This window comes from Marmota flaviventris, chromosome 18 (assembly GCF_047511675.1).
Source record: "Marmota flaviventris isolate mMarFla1 chromosome 18, mMarFla1.hap1, whole genome shotgun sequence".
Classification (NCBI taxonomy): domain Eukaryota; kingdom Metazoa; phylum Chordata; class Mammalia; order Rodentia; family Sciuridae; genus Marmota; species Marmota flaviventris.
Window position 1 is genome coordinate 14322722 of NC_092515.1, and position 18909 is coordinate 14341630.

At 55.5% G+C, this 18909-nt stretch overlaps 1 protein-coding gene across 2 annotated transcripts; it reads left to right on the forward strand.

The window, feature by feature from the left end:
* The first annotated feature begins 1119 nt into the window (after positions 1 to 1119).
* Positions 1120 to 12723, forward strand: Lrfn1 (leucine rich repeat and fibronectin type III domain containing 1). Of its 2 annotated transcripts, XM_027941510.2 has the most exons (6): positions 1120 to 1171; positions 3601 to 3633; positions 5882 to 5936; positions 6201 to 6220; positions 6338 to 7780; positions 11658 to 12723. In XM_027941510.2, the coding sequence occupies exons 4-6, from the start codon at positions 6204 to 6206 to the stop codon at positions 12556 to 12558; spliced, it is 2361 nt and encodes a 786-aa protein (XP_027797311.2). In that variant the 5' UTR covers positions 1120 to 1171; positions 3601 to 3633; positions 5882 to 5936; positions 6201 to 6203; the 3' UTR covers positions 12559 to 12723. The 2 variants fall into 2 exon arrangements, with proteins under 2 accessions (XP_027797311.2, XP_027797312.2); XM_027941511.2 differs by lacking the exon at positions 6201 to 6220.
* Positions 12724 to 18909: the final 6186 nt, after the last annotated feature.

The window sequence follows — 18909 nt, forward strand, 5'->3', positions numbered from 1 at the left end:
GCCAAAAAAAGAAAGTTAACAGCCAGAAGGAAGGGTCCATAGGGTCCAAGAGAAAGGAGTCAAGGTCTTCAAGGGAGCAGGAATGGTGGGGAGTCCTGCAAACCAGGGTTCTGGAAACCAGGGGGTGCCCTGGAGGAAAGGAAGAAAGGGAAAGATCTCAGGCCCCCCAGGGGTTGGAGGAGGGTTTGGGGTCTAATGGGAAAAATTTAGGGTCCTCCATGAGGAAAAAAAGACATTTTGGGGTCCTCTAGAAGTTAGACATGGTCAGAGTCCCTGTTGGGAGGCAGGAAGTGGCTTAGGGTCCTTGAGTGTGGAAGGACATGGCTGGGGTCTCCAAGGAGTGGGACCTGGTTTGAGGTCTCTAAAGATTGTGGTCCTCGATGGCTGTGGTCCGGGATGGCTACGGTCCTGGAAACATGCTCTGGGTCCCCAGAGTGAGTAAGGCATGATCGGGTGGTCTCCTGGCCTTTGGCATACGGTCTGGGTCCTCCTTGGCTGTTGGGGTGTGGTCTGAGGGCTACCTGAATGTTGGGATACGATTTAAAGTCCCTGAGGGGTGGTCTGGATCCCCTTGGATATGATCGAGGGTCTCTGTGCTTGGGGGGCACGGTCTGGAGTCCCTCAGGTGCAGGGCACAGTCTGAGGTCACCCAGGAGAATAAGACACGGTTCGGGTCTGGGGTGGCTCTTCATCATGATCTGGACCCTCAAAGGAGGTGAGGCCTGGTCTGAGGTCCCCCTGGGTATTGGGACGTGATCCCAAGTCTCCGCAGGGAAAGCCGGGGTCCCTGTTCCAGTTGGGGCGTGGTCTGGGGGGTCTCGGGGAGGCCGGCGGGGCCGGGGGTGGGGCCGGGGAGGGGTCGGGGGCGGGCCCGCGGCGGCTCCGCAGTGGAGCGGGGTCTGCGGTGGCCCGGGGCCGGGGTCTGGGGCGTGCGGCCGCCCCGCCCGCCGCCCCTCGGCTCGGCGCCCCCTCCCCCCTTGCGGCGGCGGCGGCGGCGGCGGGGCCCGGGCGGCGGGCGGCGCGGAGGGCGGAGCTCGGCGGCGGCCGGGAGGGCGGGAGGCGGGCGGGAGGCGGCCCCGCGGCACCGCGCCCCCTCCCCCGGCCCTCCCCCCACCATGGCGCGGAGCGAGGCGGCGGCGGCGGGGCCGGGCCCGGGGCCCCCCGGGGCTGGGTGAGCGCGGCCCCGGCGGCCGGGAGGCGGCGGGCGGGGGCGCGGTGTGAGCGGGCGTGAGCGTGCGGGCGTGCGAGTGTGTCCGCGCGCTGCGGCGGCCCGGCGTGCGCCCGCGGCCCTGTGTGTGCCCGGCGCCGGCGTGTGCGGCGCCCCGCTAGTGTGGCCATCCGGGTGTGTGCTGGGTGTCGCGCTGGGTGGCGTGTCCGGCCGTGCGTGTGTGTCCCCGCGAGCGCTGGCCCTCCGGCGGCGTGTCGGGGGGCTGCCTTGCGCCCATCGGAGGGGCCGTGTGCAGGTGTGTGTGCGTGGGTTGTGTGCCCAGGTGCGGGTCCCCCAGCCGGCGTGCGCGGCTGGCCGCGCTGGGTGTTTGTGTCCGGGCTGGATGTCCATCCGAGGGTCTGTGTAGCCGGGTGTGTTCGCTCCGGTGTCCATTTGTGTGTGTGTGTGTGTGTGTGTGTGTGTCTGCGGGTTGTGTGTCTCCGAGGGTGTGTGTCTGTGAGTCCACGTCAGGTTTCCTGCCGGGGGCTGAGGCTCGGTGCCTTGTGGGTCCAGGCCTCTGTGTGGGTTTGGGGGAGGGGAGTTTGCCGCTCCCTCGGTCCATGTCAACTGGGGGGGTCCTCAACGGTCCTTGGGGGAGACGGCCATGTCTTCCCCTTCCCGGTGGCTGGGGGGGGATGGGCTGCCGGGAGGTGGACAGATGGAGGGATGAGAGGCCGAAGGATGGACAGATGGGCTCTGGGGTGGGGGGGGCAAAGACCTGGTCCTTCCCCATCCACCCCACCCTAACTCCCCCACTGGCCAGATATCTGCAGATGGGGCCAGAGTTGTCTGCACCCAGTGGCCAGGCTGGGGGACCTCTGGGGTGCTGCTGGGGAGATCTCCTTGGAATGGTGCTTTGGGACTCAACCCCCAATCCTTTGAGATTCCACCTGCTGAACTCTGACCTCTGGCCCCGGGCTTGTGCCGGGGTTTGAGGAGGGGCGGTGCAGAGTGTGCTGGGAGGGATGTTAGCATTTCTTTGGTCTGGGAAGTAGGTGGGGTGAGGGTGCCTCAGGGCTGGAAGGAATCTGTGTCCATGACTGTGAGTGAGTGTGAATCTGGGCCTGTGGGTTGTCTGTGCTACTGTGGTTCAGTATTTTGTATGCATTTGTAAGTGTGTAAATCCCTCACGGGACTGTTGTATGAATATGTGTCTGTTGTGAGTGAACATCTAGGAGTGCCTAAGAAGGTGGATCTTTTTTGTGCCTGTGTTTGCTTGTTCCAGGATCTCCCAGCCTTGCAAGTGTCTGTGTACACTTGTAGTTCAGAGTACATGTGTGAGGTGTGTACCAGCTAGTGTATGCATGTGTGTCTGTCGGTGTGGGAAGAGATCAGCTTCATGACTGTGCATCGTGAGAATGTGGAGTCGTGAGTGTGTTTGGGCATTTCAGAATGTGCATCTATGAACTGCTGATTGTGCAGGTGTGTATGTTTTGGGGGTGCCCCTGTGTGTTGGTGAGAGTGCAAGGTGTATCTGTGTTAGGTGCAGATACCTGGTTGGCTGTTAGTGAGCATGTGGGTTTCTCTGTTGTGTCTGTGCATCTGTGAGTGTGTGAGGGAAGGTCAGTTTGTTTGTGTGATGTTGGATGCAGGTGTGTCCCTCTGTGTTGAGAGTCCATTTGTGCTTCAGTGTTGGTCTCTGGGGAGAGGGGTTATATACGTTCAAACCTAAGTACAGGATGCAAGTGCTGTGTCCCTAGCACAAGGCTGACCTCACTTCTGGGTTCACTGGGATTGAGGCCCATTGGCATGACCTATGGGATGTCCAGGTCCAGCCTGCAGTCCCTGGACACAGTGTGCCCATATTGTTGGTCAGGAGCCATGAGAGGCAGGGAGCGCCCAGACATGCTGGTGTGTCCATGGAGATCCAGATGTAGCACCTTGGGCGTGGGCCTGTGTGGGTTTGGACAGGTCCACACAGGTTGGTTGGGAAACAGGGTGATGGTAAAGATGGGAACCGCTGGCCCATCCCCTCACTAACTCCTGGTACCAACTTAGGTCTTTAAAGTTGGGGAACTGGGATGTAAACCCTTGAGTCCTAAAGGAGGAAGCATCTGATCTGAACTCCTGAGAGCCTGGGAACTTAGAGTCCTGGGTCTGAGAGAGAAGGGAGAAAATCCCATATTCCAGGATCTTAAGGGAAGAGGTGGGTGGGGAGTTGGTGGCCAACATCCTGGACTCCTGGGTTTTGGAGAATCAACAGTCCTGAGGCTCAGTCTCCTAGGTTTTCAGAGATGACTTCTGGGGCCTCTGAGACACTGGAGAACTGCTGCAGAAGGCTGAGGGACTGATCACACCAGGGATTTCATTTGCTCAGATGATCCCCCAAGCCCTGCCCTGGTGCCTAGGAAGGAGCCTCAGGATGCTAACAGGAGGGTTTTATTCCTTTGCAGGTACTGGCCCAGGCCCTGACTTGCTGAAGAGAGGTGAGTAGAGCCCTTGAGCCAGGGAGAGAGATGTGGGGTGATGGGGCTTGTCCAACCTGCTAGAGTCGAGAGCCCTGCCCAGCAGGAATCCCGGCACAGGGTACAGCAGTGTCCAGAGGGGCCAGATGCCTGCCTACTCCAGCCCCAGGCTGAGAAATGGTGGCCAGCCCAGGAGCATTATGTCTGGCTCATGGCATTCAGGAGGCTCTGAGGCAGGGGTGGGTCTCAGGCCAGGAGGCATCTCCTCACAGGATGGATAAAAGGTGGTCAGGAAAGAGGGGTTCCCTCAGGATATCAAAATGGGTACAAGAGGGTTTCAGGAAACAAAATGAATAATGGCTTGGATGTGGATATGAGATGTGTTTGGACGTGTGTGGGGAAGACCTGCTATTCCAACCTGCTGGGTAGCTGAGAGAGAGTAAGAGAAAGTAATAAATTAATAATAGTAATAATAATAACAGCAGCCGCTCACATTTATGTAGGGTTTCCTTGTCGGGAACTAGAAACATATTATAAAATACAATCTCACTGAATCCTCACAACAGTCCTGGGAGGTAGGTCCCATTGTTATCCCTTTTTACAGATGAGCACACTGAGGCATAGAGGAGGAGTCACCTGATTAAAGTCACACAGCGGGAACTTGGGGTGGGAACCCAGGCAGTGGGGTCCAGGTCCTGTCCTGTAGTACCGCAGGGCCGTTCAATAAATGTTCGCTGTTGTCATTGCTGCTGTGGGTCCTTTGGGTCCCCCTCTGGCTGAGGGAGTGTACACTTTTGACAAAACTCTGTGCTTGTTGCAAAGCTTGGGCTCTGAGCGCTGGAGACCTCACAGCCAAGCAGGGGCTGAGCTGGGCTCCTGTCCTTGGAACCCCACTTTCCAGGCCAGGAATTTCAGTCAATCCAGAACAGTGTCCTAGAGGGAGAGAAGGACACTTGGGGGTGGGTGCTCAGAGGTGGTGGGGTGCCGGGACCCGGTCTCATTTTCTCTCTTCAGCCCAGTCTCCATCTCCCCCCATCTCTGACTCCTCTTCCTCTGTTTTTGTCCAAGGCCTTTTTATTCTACTTATCTCCCTTCCACTTCCTCTCTCCCTTTCTCTCAGTCCTTCTGTCCCCTGTCTTTCCACTCTCAGTTTTTCTGTCTTTCTGCTTCAGTGTCACCCCATCTTTTCACATTGATTGATTGATCTTTTGAGGTGCTTGGGGAGGAGCCAGGGCCTGGAACATGCCCATTGGGGTCTACCACGAGCCACGCCCCCTGCACCTTCTTCTTTTGAGACTTTTCCTGTTTTTCTGCCTCTTTCTCCGAGTCTATCTGTTCCTGCCAGTCCATCTCTGTCCCCTGTCCCTCCCTGCCTCTCTACAGCTCTCTGACTTCTTGGTCCCAGTTCCCCTCCCACAGGCGGAAAGATCAAGACTCACATGGCCACTGCTCCCAGGCAGATTCTGGGAGGAGGCCAGCAGGGGTTAGGGTACAAGGCAGGGTGGGATGAAAGCAGTTTCTGGGACGGCCCCTTCCCATCCTTTCCTCTGCACCCCCCACCCACCCTGTGTTGTGATGGGAAATGACATGTCGTGGGCTGTAGCCGCCGCAGGGGGAATCCCTGCCGGAAGGTTTTGCCTGGAGCAGAGGCATAGCATGAGTGTGTGTGTGTGTGTGTGTGTGTGTGTGTGTAGGCATGCATGGGGCCTCGTGTGTACCTACTGATGTGAGCACCAAAGTTGGCCCTGCTCAGGAACTCAGCTAAGCCTAGGACAAAGCCAGACTCATAGAGGGACTTTCTGAGGCTAAGCTGGGAGACTGATGTCTTTTCCTCAGCCCCTCCTACTTGAACATTCTCTCTGCCCCTCCCTGCAAAAGTGTGTATGTGTGTGGGAGACCTTAATGTTTATTGAGTGTTTACTGTATGTCAGGGTCTGTGTTCAGTCATTCCTATGCATGGTGACCATCATTTATGAATCAAGAAATTACAGTGGGGAAATAGGGGAGTCACTGGTGTGGGGTCATAGAGCTAGCCACAGGGGAAACCAGGATTTGCACTTGAATCTGTTTGATTTTATTATACTTGCTTTTAATAATAGCGCACAGTTCTGTGCCTGATACACATTAAGCACTCAATGATGATGATGGCGGTCACTGCTAGCATGTATTGATCCCAATTTACATGCCAAGCACTGTTCTAAGTCTGCCGTATTTGTTAACCCAAATTATAGTCAAAAAAGTAAGACTTATTTCTATCTCCATTTTACAGATGAAGAAACGGAGATTCAGAAAGGTTCAGACACTTGCGCAAGGTCATACAGCTAGTAAGTACTACAGCTTGGATTTCAGCTCAGAGAGTCCGGCTTTGATATCCATGGCCTTAAACTACAGTCAATAGTTATTTCAAAATATTTGTTGGGTATGGAAGGTACCAGGCTGGGCCAGGTGTCTGATCAGGAGGTTGTAAAAGGTCTGGGAGCACCTAGAGGAGGGACAGGGGTTAGGAGGGACAGGGGTTGGGTGGGACACTCAAGGGAGGAGCAGTGGGAATATGCCGACCAGCGTGAAATATTGTAATTTGTTAATAGGAAATGCATGCCGGCGGATGGTGAGTCCTGTCGCTGTCCTATAGGATACAGTGATCTGGCGGGGAGGAAACCGGGCCTGACTCTTAGCAGGACGTCCCAGGAGCCCTGAGCGTGGGTAACTGTGTCTTTCCCTGCAGGTCTCACCTCCCGCTCCTCCTGCTTTTTCATTGCGCCATGGCTCCAGGTCCCTTTTCCTCGGCGCTCCTCTCGCCGCCACCTGCTGCCCTGTCCTTTCTGCTGCTGCTCTGGGCGGGGGCATCTCGAGGCCAGCCCTGCCCTGGCCGCTGCATCTGTCAGAACGTGGCGCCCACGCTGACCATGCTGTGCGCCAAGACGGGCTTGCTCTTCGTGCCACCCGCCATCGACCGTCGCGTGGTGGAGCTGCGGCTCACCGACAACTTCATTGCCGCTGTCCGCCGCCGAGACTTCGCCAACATGACCAGCCTGGTGCACCTCACCCTCTCCCGGAACACCATCGGCCAGGTGGCGGCCGGCGCCTTTGCTGACCTCCGCGCCCTCCGCGCCCTGCACCTCGACAGCAATCGCCTGGCGGAGGTGCGCGGCGACCAGCTGCGGGGCCTGGGCAACCTCCGCCACCTGATCCTTGGCAACAACCAGATCCGCAGGGTGGAGTCGGCTGCCTTCGACGCCTTCCTGTCCACGGTGGAGGACCTGGATCTGTCCTACAACAACCTGGAGGCCTTGCCCTGGGAGGCAGTGGGCCAGATGGTGAACCTGAACACCCTCACCCTGGACCACAATCTCATCGACCACATCGCCGAGGGGACCTTTGTGCAGCTGCATAAACTGGTGCGCCTGGACATGACCTCTAATCGCCTCCATAAACTTCCCCCGGATGGGCTCTTCCTAAGGTCCCAAGGCAGCGGTCCCAAGCCCCCCACGCCGCTGACGGTCAGCTTCGGCGGGAACCCGCTCCACTGCAACTGCGAGTTGCTCTGGCTGCGGCGGCTGACCCGGGAGGACGACCTGGAGACCTGCGCCACCCCCGAGCACCTCACCGACCGCTACTTCTGGTCCATCCCAGAGGAGGAGTTTCTGTGTGAACCTCCGCTGATCACGCGGCAGGCGGGGGGCCGCGCCCTGGTGGTGGAGGGCCAAGCTGTCAGCTTGCGCTGCCGGGCTGTGGGGGACCCCGAGCCTGTGGTGCATTGGGTGGCGCCAGATGGGCGTCTGCTGGGGAACTCCAGCCGGACCCGGGTCCGTGGGGACGGGACGCTGGATGTGACCATCACTACCTTGAGGGACAGTGGCACCTTCACTTGCATCGCTTCCAATGCTGCGGGGGAAGCCACCGCGCCTGTGGAGGTGTGCGTGGTACCTCTGCCGCTCATGGCGCCCCCGCCCGCTGCCCCGCCGCCTCTCACCGAGCCTGGCTCCTCTGACATCGCCACGCCTGGCCGACCTGGTGCCAACGATTCAGCTGCTGAGCGACGGCTTGTGGCAGCCGAACTCACCTCAAGCTCCGTGCTCATCCGCTGGCCCGCCCAGAGGCCCGTGCCTGGCATCCGCATGTACCAGGTCCAGTACAACAGCTCCGTGGATGACTCCCTCGTCTACAGGTGGGTGTGGGTGCTGCGACCCCCATCTCCTCCCAGCCCAGGGTCCCTTCCTCCCACCAGCCGATTCCCGTGGCCTTCTTGCTTAGCTGGGGTTCTGGATGGCCTTGCAGGGTCATCTCAGTCCCCATCTCCTCTCTCCACTCTCCTTCGTCCTGACTGTCTTTGTTTTCTTTTCATTTAGCAAATATTTGTTGAGCACCTACATGAGCAAGACTAGGGCTGGGCACTGGAGTCATAAGAGTGAAGGAGCTCACTGTGATCCCTCTGTCACCTGATGCATGGTCAATGTCACTGCTCACCAAAGGTGTCTGATTGTGCACCTCATCAGTTACACATTTGGGAGTACCAAACACACACACACACACACACATACACACACATAGTTAGATTCCTATTCATAAATTATAAACAGAATTATAGAATTATAAGTACTATACCAACACATTGGGTATATCATAGAGACAGAAAAAATGGACTTTTATTTTATTTATATGTGGTGCTGAGAATTGAACCCAGTGCCTTACACATTCTAGGCAACGCTCTACCACTGAGCTACAACCCCAGCCTAGAAAACAAAGTGCATGACAAAAATATAAGTTATTTCCACCCTCCCGTGGGTTGGAAGTCACTGTCCTGGTGTGACGGCATGGACAGACAAAGGAGTTACTTCCTCCCATTGTCTCCTACTTCCTTGCTTGAATCTCTCCATCTGCTCTACCTTCTCTCTCTCCTCATGAAGGCACTTAGACTTTGCTCTGTGCTAGGCCCTGACCTGAGTGCTGGGGACCCAAGGAGACCAAGAGATCCAGTCCTTGCCCTCAGGGCCCTACATGCACCACAAATCACTGTCATGGCCCCGCAGTGTCTCTCCATCGGGGTAGTTTTCAGTATGACTCTTGGCTACAGATGGGCACACAGTGGGCACTCATGAACAGCCGTTGGCTTCACAGATGCTTCTCCCTCGTGCACACTGCAGAGGGGCTGCTGAGTGCCTGCCTCGCGCTTAACTGTACTTGTGGATGCCACAGTGGCCAAAGCCATTCCCTACTGTGGGTAGCCCCGGCTGTTGGGAATGCGGAAACTTCCCGGAAAGGCCTGTCTTTTGCTCCCCATCCTCGCCTGGCTCTCTGGGCCACGGTCTTGGCATGGAGCAGGCCTGTTCCCACTGTTGGCTGCATGCATACATGCCTCTCTTTCCCCTTGTCTGGTTTCCTCATTTTTGTCTCAATTCTGGTCACCAAACACTGAGTAAATGCCTACTGTGTGTCAGATCCTGTGCTGGTCCCAGGGCCCACTGAGATAGACTGGCCCAGTGTCCCAAGAGTAGACAATGAATGAGACAAAGAGCTTCATAAGACACCTCCAGAGCTGGCAGCTGACTCCCAGCTCTGTTGCAAAGCAGGCAGTCATCCCCTCGCTGATTTGATTTGATTTGCTGATTTTTTTGTGGTGCTGGGGATTGTGATGCCAAGTGGCCTGTTAGGCAAGTGCTCTGCCATGCCCCCCCTGCCCTCTCCTCATTTTATAACAGAGAAACTGAGGTTCAGTGGAGAAAGGCACTTCCCCTTGGTCACACAGGAATAGCAGAGCTGTCCTTTTTATGCAGACACACACTTACTGAACACCTACTGTTTGCCAGGCAGGGTGGAGGGGAGGTGGATAATACATTTCTGTAAATGACTCAGTTTTTGTGAGTCTCCACCTGTTTCTTTGCTTCTTTTTGACCCATGGCTACCATCTGGCAGGATGGGGGAAGGTTCAAGGCCCCAAACCTTGAATATATACTGATGTTGATGGTCCCCTGTCCTCAGCTGGGGACTTTTCTCTTCTCCTTAGGGCCTCAGTTCCTGTTCTTCATTCAGGAACTCCATTGCAGATGCCTGCACTGTGGCACTGCAGGGGTTAACTTCCTCACTGCCGCCATGGGTGGAGGTGACATCCAACCAGAAGCCTGCTCAGCTGCTTGCTCTGGTCTTGCAGCCAATTAGAGACACATGGGCCCAAGCTTCCTTAAGGAGCCCGCCTCTGTCCTTGAAAAGGGGGGAGCCCCTAGCAACTGGTTATTTAGGGGAAGAAGCAAGAGGAATCCAAGGCTCAAAGACAGGAGATGAGGAGGGACAAGGGAGACTTAAAGCCAGAGGCCAAGGGTGTTGGCTGGGCTGGCACTGGTCTGCAAAAGTGGGAGAGATGGCCCTTTTGGGGGTGTGGCCATACTTGAAGTCTTTGGGTGGGAGGGTGGCTCATGGTGGTGGGCCCTGGGAGGCAGGATGACTGGGGGTGGGGCTTCAGGACCAGAAGGTGGCCCTGCTGGAGGGGAAGAGGGCCTTGGAGAGGTATGCAGCCCCTGGAGATGGGCAGGGCCTTTCAGCAGTGTTGCAGCTGTTTCGCATGGTCCCAGGTGGAGGAAGGTGTGGTTCCAGTCCCTGGTGAGCCACTCAGAGGCCTTGTAGGAGAGAAGAGCTTGTGAAGCTGGGTGTTGGGTGTGCAAATTGGTGTGGACTGGCAGTCCTGGGTTAGCTGAGGCTAGACGTGGCCAACAGGGTGGAAAGGATGTGCTCAATAGAAGGGGACCAAGGCCTAGAGGAATGTCCTCCAGAGGGGAGAGTCTTATAGCCAAGGAGGAGTGCAACTCGAGGTAGAGTGGGAACCCCAGCAAGGGTTTCTGGCCACTTTAGGTGGGACATCAAGTAATGGTGTTATTAAGAGCCAGACTTTGGATGTATGAACTCATTCACTCCCCACACCATCTCTATGGTGTGGGGTTTCCTATTATTTCTGTAAGGGAAAATGATGCCCAGAGGTTAAGAAACTTACCTGAGGTGACAGAGCTGGTAAGGGGCAGAGGAGATATCAAAACCAGGCAGTCTGGCTCCCAGGTTTGGTTGGCTTTTAGCCACTTCTCTATACTCCTCCTCTTTTGAGGGGAGGGACCTGTTGCAGGAAAGGAGCATGTGAGCTTGGCTACATTTGACCCAATTAAAGATGAATGTTTGGAAGCATGATATGGTGACTTCTGGTGGCGGAGTTAGGCATGCACATAAGGGGTGGCTGCCTCTACTACCTGGACAAAGAGCAGGGCATGCAAAGGGTGCACGCGATCCGAAGCACCGGAGGGAAGCATCCCTAGATGGCCTTGTGGGGTGCGGCTTGGAAGCCACACTCCAGTCAGAAGCAGAGTAGCTTGTAGCAGTGGCCCCTTAATGAGCTGGAATGCCTACTTGAGGCGTTTGGAAATTGTGCCAGAAGTAAATGTTTTACCCAGAAGCTATGTTTTACCCAAAGGTGGGGCATACAGATGAGGGAGTGTGACCTGCATCATGGTTTCCCCTGAAAGGCAGAAATATGTATAAAAGAGAAACTAGGAAATCATCGTTTGTCCCAGTGGGAATAAGGGTTTGTGAGTTGTTGAACTGGGTATCCACTGATGTGGGGGTGGGGCATATAGATAAGGGGTGTGGCCCGTAGCACCAGTCCCATGTATGCTAGATATATGCAGATGAGGGAGTTTGAATGGTAGTTGTCTTAGTAGGAATGAGACGCTCTGAGGGAGCATGTCCCATGAGAACAGGGGATGTAAGATGAAGCGCTCTTCCCATGCGGGAGCCAGGATGTAGTCATCCAAATGAATGGCTGATAGCATCTCAGAGAGCCAGGTGTGTCTGAGGTCGAGGCATGCAGATGAGAGGGTGACCTGTAGCAGTGGTCGCGTAAGCCTGGGTATATAGGCTGATGGAGGATGGCTGCTGCCGTCTGGGTTGGGGGTGAGACACAGGAAGTATGGTTCAGTCCCCACTGTTCACCAGGGGTGGGGAATAAAGTGAAAGGACGCGGTTCAAGAGTAGGGCTAACTCTGCCCTGATCCTGCCCCCTCCTGCAGGATGATCCCGTCCACCAGTCAGACCTTCTTGGTGAATGATCTGGCGGCAGGTCGCGCCTACGACTTGTGCGTGCTGGCGGTCTACGACGACGGGGCCACAGCTCTGCCGGCCACGAGAGTGGTGGGCTGCGTGCAGTTCACTACGGCTGGGGATCCTGCACCTTGCCGCCCGCTGAGGGCCCATTTCTTGGGCGGCACCATGATCATCGCCATCGGGGGTGTCATCGTCGCCTCGGTCCTCGTTTTCATCGTTCTGCTCATGATTCGCTACAAGGTGTATGGCGACGGGGATGGCCGCCGGGTCAAGGGCACCTCCAGGTCGCCCCCACGGGTCAGCCATGTGTGCTCGCAGACCAACGGCGGCGCAGGCGCGCAGCAGGCCCCACCGCCGCCTGCGCAGGACCGCTACGAGGCGCTGCGCGAGGTGGCCACCCCAGCCGTCGCCGTTGAGGCCAAGGTTTCCGCGGTGGAGGCGGCCTCTGCGGAGCCGGAGGCGGTCTTAGGACGCTCGCTGGGCGGCTCGGCCACCTCTCTGTGCCTGCTGCCCTCCGAGGAAACTTCTGGGGAGGAATGTCGGGCCGCGGCAGGTCCTCGGAGGAGCCGTTCAGGGGCCCTGGGGCCGCCAGCTTCAGCGCCCCCGACTCTAGCTCTGGTTCCTGGGGGCGCCCCGGCTCGGCCGAGGCCACAGCAGCGTTATTCCTTCGACGGGGACTACGGGGCGCTCTTTCAGAGCCACAGTTACCCGCGCCGCGCCCGGCGGACAAAGCGCCACCGGTCCACGCCGCACCTGGACGGGGCCGGAGGGGGCGCGGCCGGGGAGGATGGAGACCTGGGGCTGGGCTCCGCCAGGGCGCGCCTGGCCTTTACCAGCACCGAGTGGATGCTGGAGAGTACCGTGTGAGCGGCGGGCGGGCGCCGGGACGCCTGGGGCCGAGAACCAACGCCCAGCCGCCCGGACGCCGGGGCGGGACTCGGGGAGAACGCGCAGCGCCGGGCCGTCGGAGTAGAGGGGAGACCTGGCTTCTCCTCCGCCAGGGGCGGGGCGGCCTCCGACCGGGCTGGAGGCCACGCCCCCGCGCCAGGGGCTGGGGGCGGGCCCGGCCTCCCCTTCAGGCCCCGCCCCTCCTGCCCCTCCCCCCGCGCGCTCGCGGACCTCGCTGGAGCCGGTGCCTTACACAGCGAAGCGCGGGGAGGGGCAGGCCCCCCCACACTGCAGCACTGAGACACGAGCCCCCTCCCCCAGCCCGGGACCCGGGGCAGGGGCGAGGGGCCCATTTCTTGTATCTGGCTGGACTAGATCCTATTCTGTCCCGCGGCGGCCTCCAAAGCCCCCCCCCCCCACCCCACTTACTCCCTGGTCCCCTCGGGTCTGGCTTGGGGTCTTCCTTTCTCTCTCCGCTCGTCTGTCTCTGTCCTTCCCTCTGTCGTCTCTCTTCGTCTCTGTCCTTCCCTACTTGTCTCTCCTTTCCCTGTCCCCGCGTCGTGTCTCTTCTCCCTCTGTCCCTGTTTTGTCCAGTCTCCCCGACTCCCCATTTCCTTTCCCCATCACCCATTTTTCCGGGCAGGTCCCACTGGAAGGACCAGACTCTCCCCAGCCTCCCTTGTTCCCCCCAGTAAATCCCCACACGAACAAAATTCAAAACCAAATCCCCCTCCCTACCGGAGCCGGGACCCTCCGCCGCAGCAGAATTAAACTTTTTTCTGTGTCTGAGGCCGCTCTGCTGACCAGTGTGTGTCATGTGTCTTGGGGGAATGACCTAGATAGCTGCATAAGGACTCCTAAGTCAGACTGAAAGAAGATGACTAACGGGCCGGGAGGACTGGCAGACAGCTTCCTATCTTTTGAGAGACTTAGGGGGGAGGGGATAATCACACAAGCAAATTGGGAATAGAAGCTGACACATAGGGAGATGCCCGTTATGGGCTAAGCACTTAAGTCATCTAATCCTCACAACCAGCTTTGGACATCAGTATAGTATTGTCATTCCATTGTACAGGTGAAAAATTGAGGTCCAGAAAAGTTAACCGGCCCAGGGTGGCAGAAGCAGAAGGTGGCAAAATTGGCATTTTAAAAGGCTGGTGGAGTGGAAGCTGGGGACACACTTGTGTTCCCAGCTACTTGGGAGGTTGAGACAGAGGATCATGGGAACCTAGGAGTTTAGGCCAGCCTAACTCCATCTCAACACTAAAAGGCAGGTGGCCTGCCTTCTGGGTCTGTCCTCATAACCCCAGCACTCTGCTGAGGGTCATTGAATTTTTGACTCTCTGAGCCCCTACAACTGTGTGAGGTGGGAGGCCTTTGTTCTTTGTTTTTTATTTTTTTTTTTTTAGTACTGGGAATTGAACCCAGGGGTGCTTTACCACTGAGCTACATCCCCAGCCCATTTATCTATTTATTCATGCATACATACATACATACCAGGGATTGAACCTAGGGGCTCTTACCACTGAGTCACATCCCTTGTATCTGGCTGGATTTACATTTTATTTAGAGACAGGTTCTCACTGAATTGTTTAGGTCCTTGCTAATTTGCTAAGGCTGGCCTTGATCCTTCTGCCTCAGCCTCCCAAGCTGCTGGGATTACAGGCATGCACCACGACTCTGGGCTTTATTTTTTATTTTGAGTGGCCTTCTCACTAAGTTGCTCAGGGTCTCCCTAAGTTGCTGGCCTCAAACTTGTGATCCTCCTGCCTCAGCCTCCTGCTGGATTACAGCCGTGCACCACTGCACCCGGCCCCTTGTTTCATTTTACAGACAGGATTTTGAACCAGAGAGAGGTAAAATCATTTGCCCAAGGGCCCCTCCCCTGCCTCCCCACCCCCATGAATATATAGTGGAGCTGGCAGGTTGCCTCTGGTGGCTGTGTGTGGAGGCCAGGAAATGGCCCTAATGACTTCAGCTGAATTTAGCTATCTAAAGCCAGTATAGTGATGGGGTGGGCGAGGGCCTAGGTAAGTCACTGATGTGGAATCTGAGGGGTCCTAGGTGGAGACGGGGTCAGCTGGGAATGTGAGGTGATGTGGGAGGGGGCTGTCTTAGGTGAGGCTGAGGGCTGGGCTGGGGAGAGAAGGCTGGTTAGGGGCTCTGGGGCACCCTAGCCCTTGCAGGGACCCTGCAGTGAAAACTCCTTCCTCATCTTGGGGAAGCAGGAAGAAGGCTTCAAGCCAGTGAGGGGCCCCCTGAGGCCTGGGGAGGAGGAGAGAAAGACAAAAATAGAAACAGAGCAGGAGGGAGGAGGATGAATCTGGGCAGACAGGGTGGGAGGCAGCAAGGACAGAGGCACGTCAGGCACAGGCCAAGAGGCTCCCTCACCCAGGGGCCCGGCCACACTCACTTGCAGCAGTCAGGACGACGCCAGGTACCGAGTGCTTCCCACCAGCCAGGCACCCAGCTCCCAACCCTCCTGGTGCAACAATAAAGAGTGTGGATCCCAGTGCACCGTACGTGGCGCTCACGAGGTGGAGTTACTCTGATAATAAGCAAGATCACATTGAAAGCCTGCATCTGATGCGTGCAGTGTGGGCCTCTAAGATGGGCCGTGTTGCAGTCAGTTTTCTAGATGAGGAAACTGAAGGTCAGGCAGGTTAAGGAGCTTGCCCAAGATCACAAGCCGGTAAGAGCAGAGCAATGATGGGTCAGCTGATCACCTCCAAATCCCGCAACCTAACCATCAGACTTATATTGTCTTCATTTCACTTAACAGAACTCTATTGAGCATGTGCTGCATGCCTGACCCATTGCAGGGGCTACAGCAGCAAACAAAATAGAGAAAACACAATAAGAAAACCCTGGCTTATGGAGCTTTTACTCTAGAGGGGAGGAGAACATAAATAAGGAAGTAAATAGCGCATGAGGATAAATAAGTGCCATGCAAAGAATGCAAACAGGATGATGGCACAGGGTATGACCATGAGACCCATTTAAGGTTGGGGGAGGAGTGAATGTGGGTGGCATTAAAGCTGAAGAAATACATTGTGGGGGAAAGCACTCCTGGCAAAGGGAAGAGCATGTGCAAAGGCCCTGAGGTAGAAGTATGTTTGGTGTATTGGAGGTGACTTGTCTGGATTGGAGTGAGGGGAAGAATGAGATGGGAGAAGCAAGCACAGAGCATGTTCTGCAGAACCTTATAGGCTGTGATTAAGAAGTGACATGTTGCTGGACGAGGTGGTGCACACCTGTAATCCCAGCAACTCCAGAGGCTGAGGCAGAAGGATTGTCAGTTCAAAGCCAGCCTCAGCAACTTAGCAAGGCTCTATCAAAATTAAAAATGAAAAGGGGCCGGAGATGTGGCCCAGTGGTTAAGCACCCCTGGGTTCCATCCTCAACAATAACAACAACAACATCCTCAACAATAATAAGAATAAAGAAAAGATGTGGCAGGTTGTTTCAGAGCTGTGGAAAGCCTGTGGGGGGCTTTCTGCATGAGTATGTGGTTTGATTTCCATGGAGACCCCAGCTCTGGAGTGGGCTGTGTCTGTCTTCAAAACAAAGTAAAGAACTGCCATCTCAGAACTTGGAATTCACTCATCAACATGTTTGGGGCCCCCCTGGTCCTGTCCTGCCCTGTGTAAGGCACCCTGCCCATCTTCCTTTAGAGCCCCGAGCCCTTCATTTAATAGGAAATGGTTCTCAAGGTCAATGTCATACTTGTTTTTCAAAATTTAAAGCTTTAAACTCAGAGAATGGGCACTCTAGTGAGAGAGGGCATATAGTCACCCATGGGTGACATTTGGGCACTGTGCATGGCCCTGTGCTGGGCACTGGAGACGGTGGTGACTCGTGTCCATGGTGACTCAGACTGGCAGATGGCTGTGGATCAGGGCTGCGAGGGGAGCTCAGAGGAGCTGCCCAATGAACCCTGAAGGATCAGGGCAAGTGTTAGGGCCTTTTGGTGGCAAGGGACAGAAATTCAGCTCAACTGGATTAGGCACGAAAAGGTGACTTTTGTTTTGGTTCATGTAGCTGGGAAAGAAACAGCATTAAGGGTAAGTCTACAAGAAGCAGGACTCAGGGACAGGAACACCCCTCAGCCAAGCCTCCTTCCTTCTCAGCTCTGTTCAGCTGCGTGTGCCGGGGAACATGGGTCATTTCCGTACAGACTCAGCCCTTCCCTAGCCCAGAGGTCAAATGGCAGGCGCTCTGGTCCTAAGAGAAAAATCCCAGGGAAGGACTCTGATTGGCTCAAATGAGGTCACCTGCCCTCCCCACTCCCACTGATTGTGGCATCGAAGGGAATAGAATGCTTTGATTGGCCAAGTGGGGGGCACGTGCTCAGGTTGTGTGGCTTGGGGGAGGGGGTTGCTAATATTAGGTTAACCAACATGAACTTGCCCTTTTTTCATATTAAGAAGGGTGCAGGAGCCAGGCACAGGCCTGTAATCCCAGTGGCTCGGGAGGTTGAGGCAGGAGGATCACGAGCTCAAATCAGCCTCAGCAAAAGTGAGGCAGCTCAGTGAGACCTTGTCTCTAAATAAATACAAAATAGGGCTGGGGGTGTGGCTCAGTGGATGAGTGCCCCTGGGTTCAATCCCTAGTAGCACCCCTTGAGAAAGAGAAGAGTATTGGCAATTTCATCCCCAAATAGTCACCAAGTTGAGAAAGTTTGTGGGGCGTATACAAGGAAAAGAAATCCCTGTACTCCTTTGGGAGGGGTTGGGAAAAGGGGGATCTGTTACTTACTAAGACATGGGGTGGATGGAGAGAGACTCAGAGACCCCCCTTGGTGGTAGGGGAGGGATGGGAATGCCCTGAGCAGAGAGCAGAGCCCAAGCCAAGGCCGTCATGGGAGAGGACAGGGAAGGCTGTCACCGTGCCCTGGGGATGGCATGCTCCGACTGATCACACCTGAGCCAGGAGTCCTTCATTTGGTGGGCACACTGGGGAGCTGTTTCCAGAAGGAATGGATGATGGACAGGCAGAACCCAAATATATCCAGTTCAAAGCCTCTTCTCTAAGGTCTGTCATCTCCAGAGATTGACATATTTATTTTATTCCATAGAAATACCCATGATTTTTTTTTTGGGGGGGGGAGGTACTAACGGATTGAACTCAGAGGCACTTGACCACTGAGCCACACCCCAGCCCTATTTTATATTTTATTTAGCGACAGGGTCTCACTGAGTTACTTAGTGCCTTGAAGTTGTGAGGCAGGCTTTGAACTTGCGATCCTCCTGTCTCAGGCTCCCGAGCCCACCCCTTCATATCCCACCCCCAGCTGCAATACCCACAATTGAAGAGTCATATGCTTGAACTCAGGAGTGTCCTATATGATTGAATTTTTTATTATTAAATACGAAGTGACCACCTTCTCTGTGTTTCATGCTGGCTATACAGAGGTGTTTTGGGGGCTACGTCTGGCTGCAAGAAACAGAAACAGAAACCAAATGATCATGACTGAAGCATAAAGATGTTCAGTCATGTGATCTAATATAAGGCTGGGGTTTGGTGCAATGGCGTATTTATTTATTTATTTGGTACCAGGGATTGAACCCAGGGGTGCTTAACCACTAAGCCCTTCTCCAACTTCCCCCGCCTGTGGGCTCCAAGTTTATTCTGCTATTCACCCTCCTGGGGGCAGGTTTTCAAGGAGAGGGCTCCTCTTCAGCCTTGGGGGAGAATCTCGATCACTTTGAGACTATATTTGTAATTCCATTTTCCCTCCCCCCCCTTTCCTCCCCTCCCATCCCCTTCCCTCTCTCCCTCCCTCCCTTCCTTCCTTCCTTCCTTCCCTTTTTGATACTGGGGATTGAACCCAGGGGCGCTTAACCACTGAGCCCCATCCTCCAGCCCATTTTATATTTTATTTAGAGACAGGGTCTTGCTGAGTTGCTTAGGGTCTCACTAAGTTGCTGAGGCTGGCTTTGAACTCTCGATCCTCCTGCCTCAGCCTCCTGAATCACTGGAATTACAGGCATGTGCCACTGCACCAGGCCCAACTTTTTGTTATGTGTAATTATAAACCCATTTTTATTTTGCCCATGTGAGTTTTTTTTATTACTTATAGAATAAAGTGTTCTGACTGATACAGATCCCCATCCATCCCAGGTACACATAGAAGAGAGAGAGAGATGCAGTTCTCATTGACGGGAGAGACAGAGATGTCTAAACACACACACTGAATATGCACACGTATCTGTGCGTGAACACGGGTACGAATATGCACAATTATGAAGCTTTGGTTAGGTCTGGGTTTGGGAAGACACTTGGATGCACAGCCACAGCAGTCACCTGACCAGTCATGGATCTTACCTG